Consider the following 14,819-nt stretch of genomic DNA (forward strand, 5'->3'; position numbering starts at 1 on the left):
ACCCAGCAGCAGCATGTTATTTGCAGCCATGTTCCCGAGAACACATAGCTTTCACTTGGTCTTCTTCTAAATGCTCATCAGTCCATGACAAAATATAAGTTCTTCCAAAGACATTTATGACTTAATTAGCTGAAAGGACTGGTGTTCAGGTAGGAGAAATCTACTTTGCAGCCTTGCTGCCTGGGGACACAGAACGTGTCCTTCTGGCCACGGCCACCAGGCCAATTTCAGTGAGTGCTGAGCCCCTGGGCTGTCTGCAATTAACTCAGCGGTTAGGCAGAGGTCTCTAAGGACACTATGTTTTCAGAGTTCATGGAAATGGCTTAGGAGAAACTAGAACCCTTATTTGTTCCCCCCCTTCCTCCCTGTGAGAAAGGTTATATGAAGTGTTCAAGCCTTCTTTGGCACCAGAGGATCTCTGCGGGAGCCATGTCAACTCTGAGAGACTGATCTAGAATATGATGGGTATCAGAAGCAGTGGTGCTCACTGAAAAATAGATTTGGAATTAAATAAATGCAAAGCAGCAGCAGAAAGAGTGTTCTTGAGAGAGTATGTCGAGGGTAGCTGGACATTTCCTCCTCTTCATCCTAAAATACTACATTCAGAGCAGCCACCGAGACAGGCAACAGTACAGGTCAAGGTCTGCCACAGCCTCAGGGAACTGGGACGCCCAGGTCTGTGTTAAATATCGTAACCACTGGTATGTAAGCAATTCTTAACCTCTCCTGCTCCATGGTTTTGTGAATTTAACTGGAAGATCTTTTTCATCACAAAGATTTCCTCACTTCTGAAGCACTGCCAAATCAGCACTTAAACATGCTCTTCAATACATGCTGCCAACTCATGACACTCATTGCTGCTACCCTGAAGTGCTCATTGTGTTTTGACTTCCTTTTATTGGCATAGGTTTCTGCCAGTGAATCAGTCTGCTGGTGGAGACAGACAAGGAACTGCAGCAGAGGACTCAAGTCAAAGCAGAGGTAAGTTTCTTGTACATACATGATCATGGTCTCTCTCTGCTGCCTGTCTCCATAAAGTTTTGCAGTCTTGGTTTTGTGTTGTTGCTTGTAAGAATAGACAGCTTATTTCTTCTCTGTTCGTAAGCCTACTGCTACGCACAGAAGTGCATGTCTGCTCAAGTCAGAAGACAAAGAAGTTCAACCTGCAAAAAAAAAAAAAAAAAAAGAAAAAGAAAAAGAAAAAAGAAAAAGAAGAAAGTGCAACTATTTTATTTTTCTCTACTTGTTTTATTCAGTCTGAGAGCAAGGGAATGAAGGTCTGCAGCTGTGTGTGTAAATTGGATGTTCTGTTCTTGCAGTCCCATGCACATGTATGTTTTATTAGTAAGCCAGCAGACTCTCATATGCATTCAGTCATAGCTGCTTCTGTGGTTGGTGTGTGTATGCCTTACAGCCAATATGAAGTAAGTTTTATACTGCTTAAAGCACAAAGCTAGATGGATAAATTTCTCAAGTCTTATAACTTACTTTCAGCAAATCTTAAAAGTCCCTAAAGATCTTTCAAGGGCATTTCTCTCTCTGACCTTTTTTCCTTCTACGTATGTTTTTTATGAGTTTACCAAGTCCAATATTTCCTTATGACTTCATTTCTCTCAATAAAAAATGGCTGTTGAAAGCTCCTAACTGTAAGCCTTTGCTCCTGAAGCTTAAGGGAGCATTGGCCTGCCAAGATTGATGTTACTTAGCCTGTTGTATCTGATTTAAAAGGTGAATACCTGGAAGTCTGTGAGTTATGCCAGCTGAGCTACGTGATAATAGAGTGCATCGAGAAAAGTTTGCCCTAAAAAACCCAAAGTAATTTTGCCTCTACATTGCCTCAGCTAGTCTTGCTAGTGATTTGAAAGCAAGCTGAGACACTAGCAAAATGCTTTATTCCCTCTTGCACAGAAAGGGAGATATGTTTTATTCCCATTAGAACAGAGCAAAATGTCAAAAACCAGAAAAGAGTGTTGTGCTGACTCAGTGTGTAGCTGGGAGGCTTCCTGTTTGGACAACAAAAATTAAGAAGTATTTCACATATAAAGGGAATTGAATGGTGTTTGTTTTGATGTGAAGTTTAAAGCTTTGGGTGTTTCCAAACTCTGCTTCATTCCAGTTGTTTGATGACTCAGGAGGTTTGGCTTCTTTCAATTTGTTCAGTCAAATTTGAAGGTTAAATTGAAGAATAGAAAAAAGTCAGAATTCCTTCTCCTATATGGATATTCAGAGAGTGCTTGGGTACCTTTCCCTCACCCCCACAGATCCTGATCACCTTCCTCATTACTTGCCAGGGAGTACTCTCTTATCTTACCTTGATCGACAGCTCCATTTCCCAGTTGAAATAAACATCACAGCAGCATGTCTTGCCATAGCAGATGTCTTACGCTAGAAGCAGACTCCAGAAATGTGACTGCATGAGGACCTCTGTCCTCTATTAAAAATTGGATTCTCTGTGTTTAGTGGACCTACCAACGTGTGGTTTCAGAAGGACTTGTTTCCCAAGACTGCTTAACTTCCTAACGCAACCTATAATTCATATGGGTCTCCTATGAAATTCCCTCACAAACCCTCCTGACCAGCCACACATGCCATGGCTACTTTGGAGCCGTATGAATGCTGATTAGCTGGCTAGTTTACCTGTGCTGACTGCTCAGCTGGTTGCAGAACATGCCTCAGCTGCCTTCCCCCAGCTGGGCACGAACTCCACTGAACAGTCCTTCCCCAGCAAACAGTGCTCAGGGGTTCCTGATAGCCCCACTACTTAGCAGGCTTGTATCTCAGTGTTAAACTTGACGGAAATTGACATCAGAAGTTAATAGCAGGATGGACATAAAGGTGAGCCAGGATAAACACCCCTCAGTCACAGAAGCATGCCCTGTTCTGAGGAAACCCGGCCTACACAAGCAGCAATGTCCCCAGTCATTACTGGTGAGGCAGTCCTACAAGAAGCCCTGACGAGCTGAAACATTACGTTGCATTACTCATCCAGGGAATCTATTGTTGAACTTTAGGTAGCCTTCCTGACCTTTAAGATTGTTATCTACAAGCAGAATGGTTGCTACTTTTCTCTTCCCAGCCCTCATTCTCTCTTCACACAGGCGGGTTCAGCATACAATAATAATTAAGTGTATAAGGGCATTTCCAGAAAGTGTAAGCCCAATTGTGAGCTTCATGGATGAATCATTTTTGTACAGTTCTTCATGTTAGAAAGAAAAATCCTATCCCACCTCCTTGCAGCTCTCTTGTAAGTAAGGATCAGTGTGCGTAATAGCACTTCTCTTGCCATTCTCTTGCAGTTTTAGCTCATACTTGCACACTCAGTAGCTTCCTATGGCATATAACATGCTCTTCCCTTTTCCAGGGAACTTTAGAAACAAAATTTGCATGATGATAAAAAGGTCAGGGAGGCTCACAGATTGCAGTGTTCCTATACTCATTGACTCAGTTGTGGAGAAAAATGACTAAGGCCTGGAATCTTATCTATGGTAGGAGGTATCAGTGTAATCTGGCACTAGATAGACTGCACTCTCTAATTCCTATTCAGAAAAGTTCCCATGTGATCATCAGTGGGCCCAGGAAAGAGCAAGGTGTCACCTCCCTGTGACCAGGACAAGATCTGCAATGACAGCTCTCTCAAAGAGAGAAAGGATACAGGGCCATGGCAACATGCAGGCAGTCTCCATTGTTTACTGCTCTAAAAATGAATCATTCCACAGTTTCTCACTGGTGATAAGCATCAGTTTCAAGACAGATACTTTGGGCTCAGAAGTAGCGGAAGCACAAATGCAGTTATCTGGGGATAGCAGAGGAGGCTTTTGGATGAAGAGGGCAGCAAAGGGCTGATGAAGATGCTCATGGGGATGCTGAATGGAGACCTGGATGAGCCAGTGTCAGCCTGAAAGGAAAGGTTGACTGGGAACTGACTCATGGGGCTTTTTGATGGCCACACATAGTCATCTTTTTAGCACCATCATCTCAGAGGAACTAATTTCCAGAAGAACTGTAACATGGTCTGGGGCAGATCACCCATGGTGAAAGTACAAGCTGGCACTGGTCTGGTGCAAGTTTGTTCCGCTAATCCCATTACGCATCCTCTTTGAGCCTCTGAATCACTCCTGGCCCCTGCATAACTCTTCACCATCTTCCCTGGCTGATCTCTCACCCTAGCACACTGCTGACCAGCACCAGGAATGGCACTGCTTCTGAAGGAGGAGAGGGAAGGTGGAAAGAGGGCCCTCACCAAACCTCCACCACCTCATTCCTGAAGAAAAAGGAATTCTCCTCTCACTCTCCTGCTGGCAGAGAGGTGGAGGCACATATAGGTAGCCAGTCTGGGTGATGGTCATCCCAGGTGACTGTGCTTCCATGTCAAGTTTCTGCTTGACTCAATGCAGGAGCTGGCCATGCTTACCAACCACAATTCACTTGTCCTCTACAAAATGCTCAGGCATATTCTCAGATGGTGTCCCCAGGTGTTTTCCTCTACCATTCTGCAACTGTGGTCTGTAGACAGTCCCTCCTCACACAGGTATGTGCTCCTGTCAGCCCCTTGGGGAGCACCTGGGGCAACCTCCAAGAGATTCCCCACCTGGGTCTCCCTGTGGAATTCCCCAGCTCTCCCTTCCTACAGCAAACACACGTGCCTCTGCTCTTTCACACAGCCCCGAGATGTGGTTCCTCCTCGTGCTGCTCTGCTCCCAGGGAGCTGCCTTTTCAGCAGGGTTCACAGCACCCTTCACTCTTGGCTCGGAGGGAAGACAGCACATGAAGCACCGCAACCCTGAAGACTTTATGAACGTTGTAAGTTGTGGCACTTTCTCTGCCTTTCTTTTAAAGTTTCTCTCACAATACAACCACCATGGTACCAACTCTAACAAGCATCTCCCCTGAACCTGCTGAAGGGCCCTGGAGATCTGGGCTGCTGAATTTTTACCCCAGAAGCAGGACTCAGCTTTAGACTGTGTCCAGAGCGCACACAGCATCGTGTATCTGAACATGATGAACACGAGGCTGGGCTATACTTATAACTGTGACTTTCTTATAAAGTCATCTTTCTTAACAATCTCTGGTAACAACCTGTTTGCTCAGGATGGTGGCAGGAGAAGCTTAACCCCTTCTTCAAGCAGTAGATTCTCACAACACAAAGTAATCCAGGACCCCTTGCTCTGACTCACAGAACTGGCAAAATTAGGTGTAGGTGGTCTCATCAGGTTCCTTGTGACAAGAGCTCCACACTTGGTTGCCTTGCCTGCCCATTCAGCTTGTTTATGCTCCAGAAGGGGATGGCTTTTATATTAACGAGCTTTCCTTTGGCTTCCCACAGAGTGAAATTATCAGGTATCACGGATACCCCTGTGAGGAGTATGAAGTTACCACTGAGGATGGATACATACTTGCTGTTTTCAGAATTCCCAGTGGGAGGAACATGCAAAATACAGGTGTGACATGGGCATAGGACATAAGGAAGGTCTGAGATCCAACTCCTACATGAATCAGGATACTCTTTTCTACATGCTGTTCTGCCTTCAGCATTTTTTAGCTGTAGATAGCTGGTTTCAATGTAGGACCTGTACACTGGCTGTCTGGCACAAAAGTAGGTGGGGACTGGCCACCTCATTACATTTTTTATCTGTCATTCCTGTCATTAAATGGTTAAACTGCTTGCATGTGACAAATTCTTAGGTTTTCTCAGCCCAATATCTATACATAGTTCTCCTGGGAGCTTCTATAAGCAGGAAAGATTTAAAGCCTCTCACAGACTAAACCCTGCACTCCAATCTCAGAATGACATTAATTACTGCTCCAATATGAGAATACTTTAATTTTTTCCAGGGAAAAAGCCTGCAGTCTTCCTACAGCATGCTTTTCTAGGAGATGCCACCCACTGGATTTCTAACCTGCCCAACAACAGCCTAGGCTTCATCCTTGCAGATGCTGGCTACGATGTCTGGTTGGGAAACAGCCGAGGGAATACTTGGTCTTCAAAACACAAGACCCTTAAAACCAGCCAGAAAGAGTTCTGGCAGTTCAGGTACTCTTTGGATGGGGAATTATTCAAGACAGAAAGTCCAAGGGAACTAGATAGCTTCAGCCTAAAGTTTTTTTTACTTAAAACATCATCAGAATAGTGTCCTTGTTACAAGCCAAGGACAGTAAAGATCAAGACGAAGAAGTATGGTCACTAGTAGTTGTGGTTGGAAGTACTGGCTGAGGAAGAGATTTCAGACACTGGGAACTGAAAGGGGATGCTGAGAAAAAGGGAGACAGCACTGTGAGAAGGAAAGCAAGCTGGAACAGGCTTAGCAGCCCTGTCTAGAAATTTCTAATCTCTCATGGCTTAAGTCAACCAAGAGAGAAATGTGTTTTGTAACCCCTGCTAGTGAAAGCACTGATTAAATTCACTTCCCCAAGGGCCACATGTGACAGACAAAATTTGCACCTCCTCTGCAGAGAGCCTGAGGCATCAGGCAACCTGTCAGTACGGCTGCATCCTTCTGTCCCCTTCTTGTCTTTGAATGGGTCCTGCCCAGTGCAATGAACAAGACTGACATTTCAGTAACACACACTGTGATAGCCAAACAGTCTGCCAGCTTTTTGTGTTTCTCCCCTGTAGCTTTGCTGAAATGGGTAAATATGATATTCCAGCAGAGCTGTACTTCATCATGAATAAAACCGAACAGAAGGATGTATACTATGTTGGTCACTCTGAAGGCACCGCATCAGGTAAGGTCAGCACATTTATGTGCACAATCGTTCGTGTTCCCATCTGATCAGGAGGCGAGTTTCCCCATTGCCTCAGCAATTGTTCTTTTTTGTGAAGAAGTGCCTTCTGAGTTGAGGGCTGCAAAATGTGACACTTCTAAAGCCAGCTTTGGTTACCATTAATAAGCAAATAAATCTAATAGTAGATCTAAACATTGTTCAACCAATAATTAGAGACATAAAAGCCAGTCCTTATTGGGTACTCCAAGTACTGACACTGGGCACTCTTCTGAAATTCTCAGCAACAAGAATTTTCATTAAGTTCATCTTTTCTATTAAGGCATACAGTTGTTTTTCTTGTGAAGTGTAGGGAAAAACTAGTAAGAAAAAACTGCACATAAATGCAAAATTTCAAAGAAGAGAAAAGTAAAAAGAACCTCCACATTACTAAGTTGTATGACTTATTGCCAATCCTACAATTAAAAGCACAGTTCATGAGTGTATATAAAACTGTCCACATTACTGTTTAAAAACACATTGTTGGAGACTGAAAATTAGGAAATAAAAAGTATTAATAACTTAACCAGCTTTGTAGTGTTTGAATGCAATTTTCTTTCAGCACCAGGTAAAAGTTCCTAATGTTTATGGTTTATGTGCAAGACCCGTGAATGAACATTGACTAGAAGTGATCAACTGCCCATTCATTAGTGTTAACTGCCTGGAAAAAGAGAAGAAAATGTGGAAAAGTCATATATTGTTAAATCTCCAGCCCTTTTCTTTCTTTTCCTCTCATAAGAGTATTTAAAGACTCTGATGGCAAAACAAACTTACCATTCATGCTTTCGTCAGCTGCCTTTGATGCAATCAGTTGAAAATGTTTAAAATTCCCAGTATTCAGCATGTTATTCTACTGCCCCATGGAAGCACAAACATACATAGTCCTTCAGAGACTATAATATGAAAAAAAAAAATAAATAAATAATAATAAAAAAATTTTAATAATAGCTTTGTGAGGAAATCTGATCTTATCACAAAAACCTCCTAGCCATGTCACCTGCAAAAACTGAATAAAAGCCATGTCCAGATATGCTGTCAACCTCAGGATGAACTCTGTTTCCCAAATAAAATGTATTTCAGGATTTAGCATCAACACTTGCCTTAGCTAAAACACACAGCAAAGACAAAGAGACAACTGATGACAAATCTAGTCTCGCTTCTTGTTTGCTACCTACTGTTTATTCGTTTGTTTTTGCCTGTGGAAGATGTCTTCACTAACTCAGGCTCTCTCTTCTGTTTGTAGGCTTTATAGCATTTTCTACATATCCTGAGCTGGCTGAAAGGATAAAAGTGTTCTTTGCTCTTGGCCCAGTAACCACCTGCTCGCATGCTACAAGCCCTCTGATGAAGATAGCACATCTTCCTCCAGCACTGCTCAGGGTATGTCTTTTTTCCTCCTCAGAGGCTCAATGTCCATCTTACCCTTCTAGGGTTCCTCAACCCGAGCTTAAGTGCTTCCAAAGGGGTGAGATGCTTGGGATGAACAAAGTGCTGTTGAAAAATCTCTTCTGAAACTCTGGGGGGGAGCACTGGAGAACAGGAAGATGGGGCTTGCAGCAGCAGGTTCCAGTGAAGCAGGAGACTTGTGAAACTGTCTTGTCATAGGACTCTTGCTGTTAACTAACATCATGCTGGCCTTGTGCAGGAGGAACTAAAACAGAGCTGGAATAACAGCCATGATGATCTCAGACTTCAGAAATGAGTGAGCACTGAGGTCACTACACTAGAAATGGAAGGATGGTTTCCTCCAGGACTGAAGACAGTAATATGAGTCAGGAAGGACATGTGGTGCACTAGGGGAAGAAGATGTTTTAAGGTGTACTGGGAGGGCAAGCTGTTTCAGAAGTCTCTGACTGTAGTGTTAAGAGGCAAGAATATTAGCAACAGTTTCCTGCATAAAATGCTCCTCATGCTCCTCTAACAAGAAAAAAAAAAAAAAGTATTGCACTTTTCCCTTTCCTCAGTTAACACTTGGCTGGAAAGGAACCATGCACCAGATTGGATTTATGAAAGGACCTGTGACGGAGTTCTGTACAAACATGGATAAGTTTTGTGGCCAAGTACTCTGTTATATAGCTGGGGGCAACATACAAAATCTGAACACGGTAAGTACGTGCAACAACACCTAGTCAAAGTAAAACTAAAGCCATTTTGGAAACTGCATTTTGCACTCCATCATTAACTAGTAATTGTCACAAATGTAAATGTACATAAAACACAACAGTTCTCAGCAGGCTGAGGGAATGCAGGACATTGTGTGAACAGTACCAAATAGGACTAGACCTAATGATGGGACCAAAAACCAGGCAGAAAGGACTGAATTCAGTCTGGAGCTATACTGCATATGTCTCTATCTGTGTCCTCTTTTAGAGCCAATCTGACCAGATTTTGGTCATACACAGATGCTCTTCAAAAAGAGACAGTGGATGATGGAGTCAGATTTCAGTGTTCTTCCTCAGCACACAGACACCACGGTCTTCTGAACCCTGGAATAATTAAAAGACAGGAAAAGCTCCACTTCTCTTCCCATATTTTAGACTGCTTGCATTAGAACATGGTCCCAAAGAACTACCCTAAGGAGCACACCCCATTTTTGCTGTCCTCAGAACCAAGCCCAACAGTTCAGTCCACAACACAGAGGGCTACAGAAATGCCTTGCCTGTGCCTGAGGAGTGCAGCACAATGGGATTCACAAGGGCTAGTAAGGGGGACAGGACGGACAGGAGAGTTGGCCCTATACTTGCCAACATATGGATCCTGTAGTCTTAATTCCCCTCTACAGAGGCCAAAGTATGCAGAAGCTGGCCTGTGCAATGCTTATTATAAAAATCTCTCAAAAGACTAAGGCCCATTTTTCTCCATCTGTGACGACTTATAAAAGCACATATGGTAAAGCAATGAGACTCAAAGGTTCAATGCAAAAGCAGTTAAAGGCATAACAGCCTTTTTGAACAACAGAGTTAAACCTTTTAGGATCTTTCTTGACTTGTGTTAAGTCACCAACCAACTTCTCAGGGCAAGATAACAAGCCTGAGGAGGAACCTGAGGGGATGGACTTAGAACATCTCCTCAAGAGAACTATAAAAATGCAGGCAGAAGAAAAGGCAGTCTGTGTTTTGTAAGCTGGCTTCTTTAGCACCAGGAGAAAAGTGAAGACAAAAGCAAATCTTCAAAGACTTATGTCTGTGAAGGGGTTAATGTAAGGTGAGGATTCTACTTAGAAAGGACAGGAACGTTTTTTTCTGCCACTAAGGAACCACATGATTCCACAGTGTCACTATCTTCATGAACAGATGCGCTTTCATGAGAAAGCTCTGCATGCAGATGTGTACCATTAACCAGCTATTCCTAAGTCTGCCTATAAGTCTTCTGCTTGATATTGATATGACTATTATATTGATTTGAGTATCCTATTAAAACTGGGCTTTAACACAGCAGCAATATGTTACTCAGGTTCTTCACAGCTTTACTCTGTCACAACAGTGAATCCCTACCTTTATAACACTTCTGCTTTCTCTCCAGAGTCGAACAGATGCTTTGGTAGCACATTCTCCAGCTGGGACATCAGTACAGAACATCATTCACTGGCATCAGGTATAACTGTGTACTGACATAAGCAGACTCGTACTACTGCTTTTTATGCAACTGACAGCCTACAGGGAAGTCCACAGGTGCTGGTTCTGGGAAATTACCCAACACATCTTCTCACACAGTGCCGTAAGCAGCTGCCACCAAGGAAGCACTGCTTCCCATTGCTCACCAGACCATTACCCACATTGTCCCTTTCATATCAGACCTTTCTGCATGTTAGGGTCTAGTGGCTTCCAGCCTTCAGTTCCATTTGTGAAGGCAATTGCCTCGAAAGCTGCAGAGAAGCACAGTCGAGGCACTTGGAAGGCACAGTAGGAAGACGCTGAAACTTGAGCTGCCAGGGGATGAGCCAGAACAAAGTGATCCAGGATAAAGCTTTTCTCCCAGAAGGTTAATTGCAGCCTGGATCACCTCCCAAAGCCAGTTAACCACACAAGTGCTTCTGCTGGCACAATGGAAAAGTGGGGGACTACTTTATAATGCTCCAGTACATGACAAGCAAAATTTGTTCCCAACAGCCAGGTTTTTAGAAAACCCTCTTAGCTACTCATGCCAGTGTCCATCTCCTGGATTCCAATTCTTTAAAGGTGGGCTTCTACTTATACACGGGCAGATCTGAGCTCTTTTCTGCTTGTCCTCTGAATCAGACCAGGGCAAAAAAGCTCCAGAGCAGAAGCACATCACTGCATGCCTCCAAGGTAACTCACACGCTGAGTCAGGATCCACCTGCATATATCTTCTAGACAGATCCCCCGTTTCTACAGACATGATGGTGTAAAATATCTGTGTGCATCCTCTGACAAAAATTCCTGACAGTAGACCACTCGGGATACATCCACCCAGAGCCAGGAAATGAGGACCAAACCATTGACAGTCAGTGGCTTTGCAGCCTATTTTGTCAACCTCTAACAAAGTCAAGTGGCTAGAAAGTAAACACAGATACTATAGAAGAAAACAGCAAAAACAATGATATACCAAGTATATTTCTAGCACATTCCCAACTACTTAAGCCTTGAAGTCAAGATTTTCTAAATCACAAAATCCAAGTGGGATACTGGCATTCTCTCACCATGTATTACACAGTCACTTAAAAATGAAATTACATGTCAGGTTTGTGGAAAAATAAAATAAAATAACAATAAAAACACAACAGATATGTATACACTTCTTCACTCCTCAGTCCTACAGGGCATATGGCATGTCTTCTAGACAAGAGAAGCTCAAAAGGCCATGTGTCTAATGTCCCTCCTCAAAACTGCTGTCAGAGCACAACTTACATATAGCCAAATTCTCTAACAATTACAGGGGCACTGGAAATGTGACCACTACTGTCAGCAGACCAGACACTGCTGACACACAAAACAACAAGTTGTGGGAGGAGAAATCATAAGCTACACTAGATAGCCACTAAGAGCCCTGACAGGTACTAGACAGCCTGGCCCTCCTGCCAAGGTGAAAACTGAGCACAACTCCGCATCACAAACGGGAACACCACCTTAGTTAACTTGGTCAAACAGCACTTTAAAAACAAAACATAACAAGGGGGATAGTTGAGGATCAGGAGAGAACATTAGCAAGGGCAAAAGCAATAAAGCCTCTCACCCTATAACCCATCCTCAGTACCTGTGGAAATCTGAAACTGGAGGAAGGGGTGGGAGGAAGCCACAAGCCACCATCTGAGCCTTGGGTCAATCACAGGGAAGAAAATATCTCCTGCACTCTGCTCTGTCTCTTAACAATACACTTTCATTTTATCTGTCCTTGTTAAAATATTCACAGATATCAGAGGCAGGCCAATTCCAGGCTTATGACTATGGCTCGAAGGAAAACATGAAGAAATACAACCAGGTAAGGCAATATGGTTGTCACATGCAGGTAAAGCAATATTGTTAAGTAACAAGTCACAATAAGTCACAAACAAAACAACTAAGACCAACTGTTGCCCCAGCAAAAGTTAAAGTACCCATGCTAAGTATGCACACAAATAAGCTCCACAGTCCTTCCATGATAAACAGAAACATTGCTCTTTCCTTATGACCACCTCTGAACAGCACGAACAGGTGTCAAACTCCAGGACAATTTCTTGCCTTGCATTTCAGAAATGTTTAGAAATAGGATGGATCGTTCCCTTCCAGAGTAGGTGGGGACCAGGGCTAGGGACATAAACATAACTGAGAGGCAGCTTGACCCTTGCTGTTTTCCTGGAGCAAGTGCAGAAGGGAAACACAGAGATGTCTGCACAGCATCCTTTCTTTAAACACAGCTTCTGATTAACAGCATGCACTAAGGTCTCCTCCCTTTCTTGCAGCCTACTCCTCCTGCCTACAACATAGAGAGGATAAGCACACCCATTGCTGTTTGGAGTGGAGGACAAGACAAATTTGCAGGTCCAAAAGACATTGCAAAGCTACTTTCTCAGATTACTAATCTCTGTTACCATAAGCACTTTCCTGAGTGGGGACATCTTGATTTTATCTGGGGTCTTGATGCGACTGAGAGAATGTATCAGAAAATCATTGAACTAATAATAAAATACCTTTGAAACCACATGTAGAGTGTTGATTCATTTAGTATAAACTTCCAAAAATTTTATTTGGTGATAAGGGTGATGCCTAGGGAAAAGAGAAACACACAGACATGCAAAATGAATACCACTTTAGGTGTTCACATGTACTTGTTTGTTTCTTGCTTTCCACAAAGTTTGAGGTTTCACATTATGTTATTGTGACCATCATCTTCCTAAGAAGGTTAATGTGTATGTGAATGAAAATTGAAAACACAAATATATTTGGGCCTACTTTTCAGAAATCACTTAATTTAGACAGCTTTTATTTGTACAAGACTGATTTTCTTGTGTATCTTATGTATCCCACAGCACCATTATCCCATGAAGACACAAAAATGGGATTTGCTCATCTGTCTGTTAAAGGACAACTCACCTTTGTTTAAATTAAATAATTTATCCACTTGCCAGAGAGCTTAGCTTTTTTTTATCTCTTTTTCCCCTCTTCATGTTTACCAACATTGTCATGACCAACAAGATTATTTTCACTCATAAGAGTCTGAGGAGACAATCAATGACTTCCAAATACCAAGGAAAGCAACCTCAGAAAAACTGTGTCAGCCTTTTCTTTTTGGACTCATCCCAGTTTTCTCCTGCCTTCTATGATCACACATCACCCAAGGCTTTATTCATACACTCTAAACACCCCCAAAAAAAAGACCACAGGTGGCAGCTTAAGAATGAGGAGATGCAGATGCATCAGGCAAGCTGCACTCCAAGCAATACAGCTTCCTCCCCATATAGTATTCTTGACACTGTCAATTGAGTTGCTGAAAGCACTCTGGGCTTTCAGCTTTAACTTCTACATAATACTATGTCTTGATCATTCTGTGTTCACAAAATTTCTTCAGTATAGGAAAACAGTCAAAAATTTTCCCTTCCAGCCCAAAGAGATAGCAGCTAAATCCATACTAAATCCATGCTATCCAAACAAGTGCCTCATATCTACTGACCTACAAGTTGATCTGGTAAATACTGTCCCCAGGCTATACCCAAAATGGTATAGCCACTATATATATTATATATAGCTATAGGCTCAGACAGGGTAGTTTATTTCCCAGGTGTTTCTGTGTGGGGCCTTGACCCCATATTGCTCAATCAAGACCCTCTGCAGCTGGAATCAGTATCCAATAGGACAAGTACACTGAAAAATACACCGGCTTTCTGCAACACAGAAAACACATGCTAACTTGCCCATACACCTAGTCTAGAAGCCTTAGCAGTGTTGATCATGGCACTTATTTTCTAAACTTATGACATCTTACAGAAAATGGTCAAAACTGCCAATAAAAACAAAGATCCATTAGACCAAGGAAGAAAGATACAGCAGTGTTTGAAAGAAGAGATTCCGCTTTACTAGTGCGTTATTAAATCGCAAAGTGCCAGGCCACATTTACAAATCATTTACGACTGTTGGTTTTCTACTGCCTTCATATATGCGAGAGAAGAAACATGAATTTATTATTATTGTTTTGGTATGTGCATCCTCTGCTGTGTGCACCACTTTTAAAAACATACTATCCTGTCTAGTCCCCTGGGAATGACACATCTGGCTCCTATCATCAGCATTTCAATTATTGATTTATTTTCTATTAGTAAACTGTTTATATTGGAAAGGTAGTCAGTCTAGACACTTGCTTCTCTTCTGAGACTAACATATTTTCATTGTTATTTATTAATGTATTAAAGCAACCTGGGAACTGGCTTTGTTTGTGGACTTCAACAACTTAATCTCTTCTTGCTCTTTCTTATCTGAGAAAAGAGAAGATAAACCTTCCCTCACAGCAACAAGGTGTGTGAAATTTGTAGCAGAGATGGAAGGAGGTAGAACAGAGAGATCTGTTTGACAAGTCATTTCCATTGTTGGAAAAGAAATACTAAGAGGAAGGGTGCCAGACCTTGTATA

The 14,819-nt window shown here is 42.5% G+C and overlaps 1 protein-coding gene across 1 annotated transcript; it reads left to right on the forward strand.

Annotated features, from left to right (window-relative positions):
* The first annotated feature begins 822 nt into the window (after positions 1–822).
* LOC101793313 (lysosomal acid lipase/cholesteryl ester hydrolase) lies at positions 823–12,897 on the forward strand. The gene is made up of 10 exons (XM_027460405.3): positions 823–981; positions 4,662–4,800; positions 5,324–5,438; positions 5,833–6,031; positions 6,614–6,723; positions 8,003–8,139; positions 8,724–8,864; positions 10,282–10,353; positions 12,130–12,198; positions 12,659–12,897. The coding sequence occupies exons 2-10, from the start codon at positions 4,669–4,671 to the stop codon at positions 12,890–12,892; spliced, it is 1,209 nt and encodes a 402-aa protein (XP_027316206.1). The 5' UTR covers positions 823–981; positions 4,662–4,668; the 3' UTR covers positions 12,893–12,897.
* Positions 12,898–14,819: the final 1,922 nt, after the last annotated feature.

This window comes from Anas platyrhynchos, chromosome 6, assembly GCF_047663525.1.
Source record: "Anas platyrhynchos isolate ZD024472 breed Pekin duck chromosome 6, IASCAAS_PekinDuck_T2T, whole genome shotgun sequence".
NCBI lineage: Eukaryota > Metazoa > Chordata > Aves > Anseriformes > Anatidae > Anas > Anas platyrhynchos.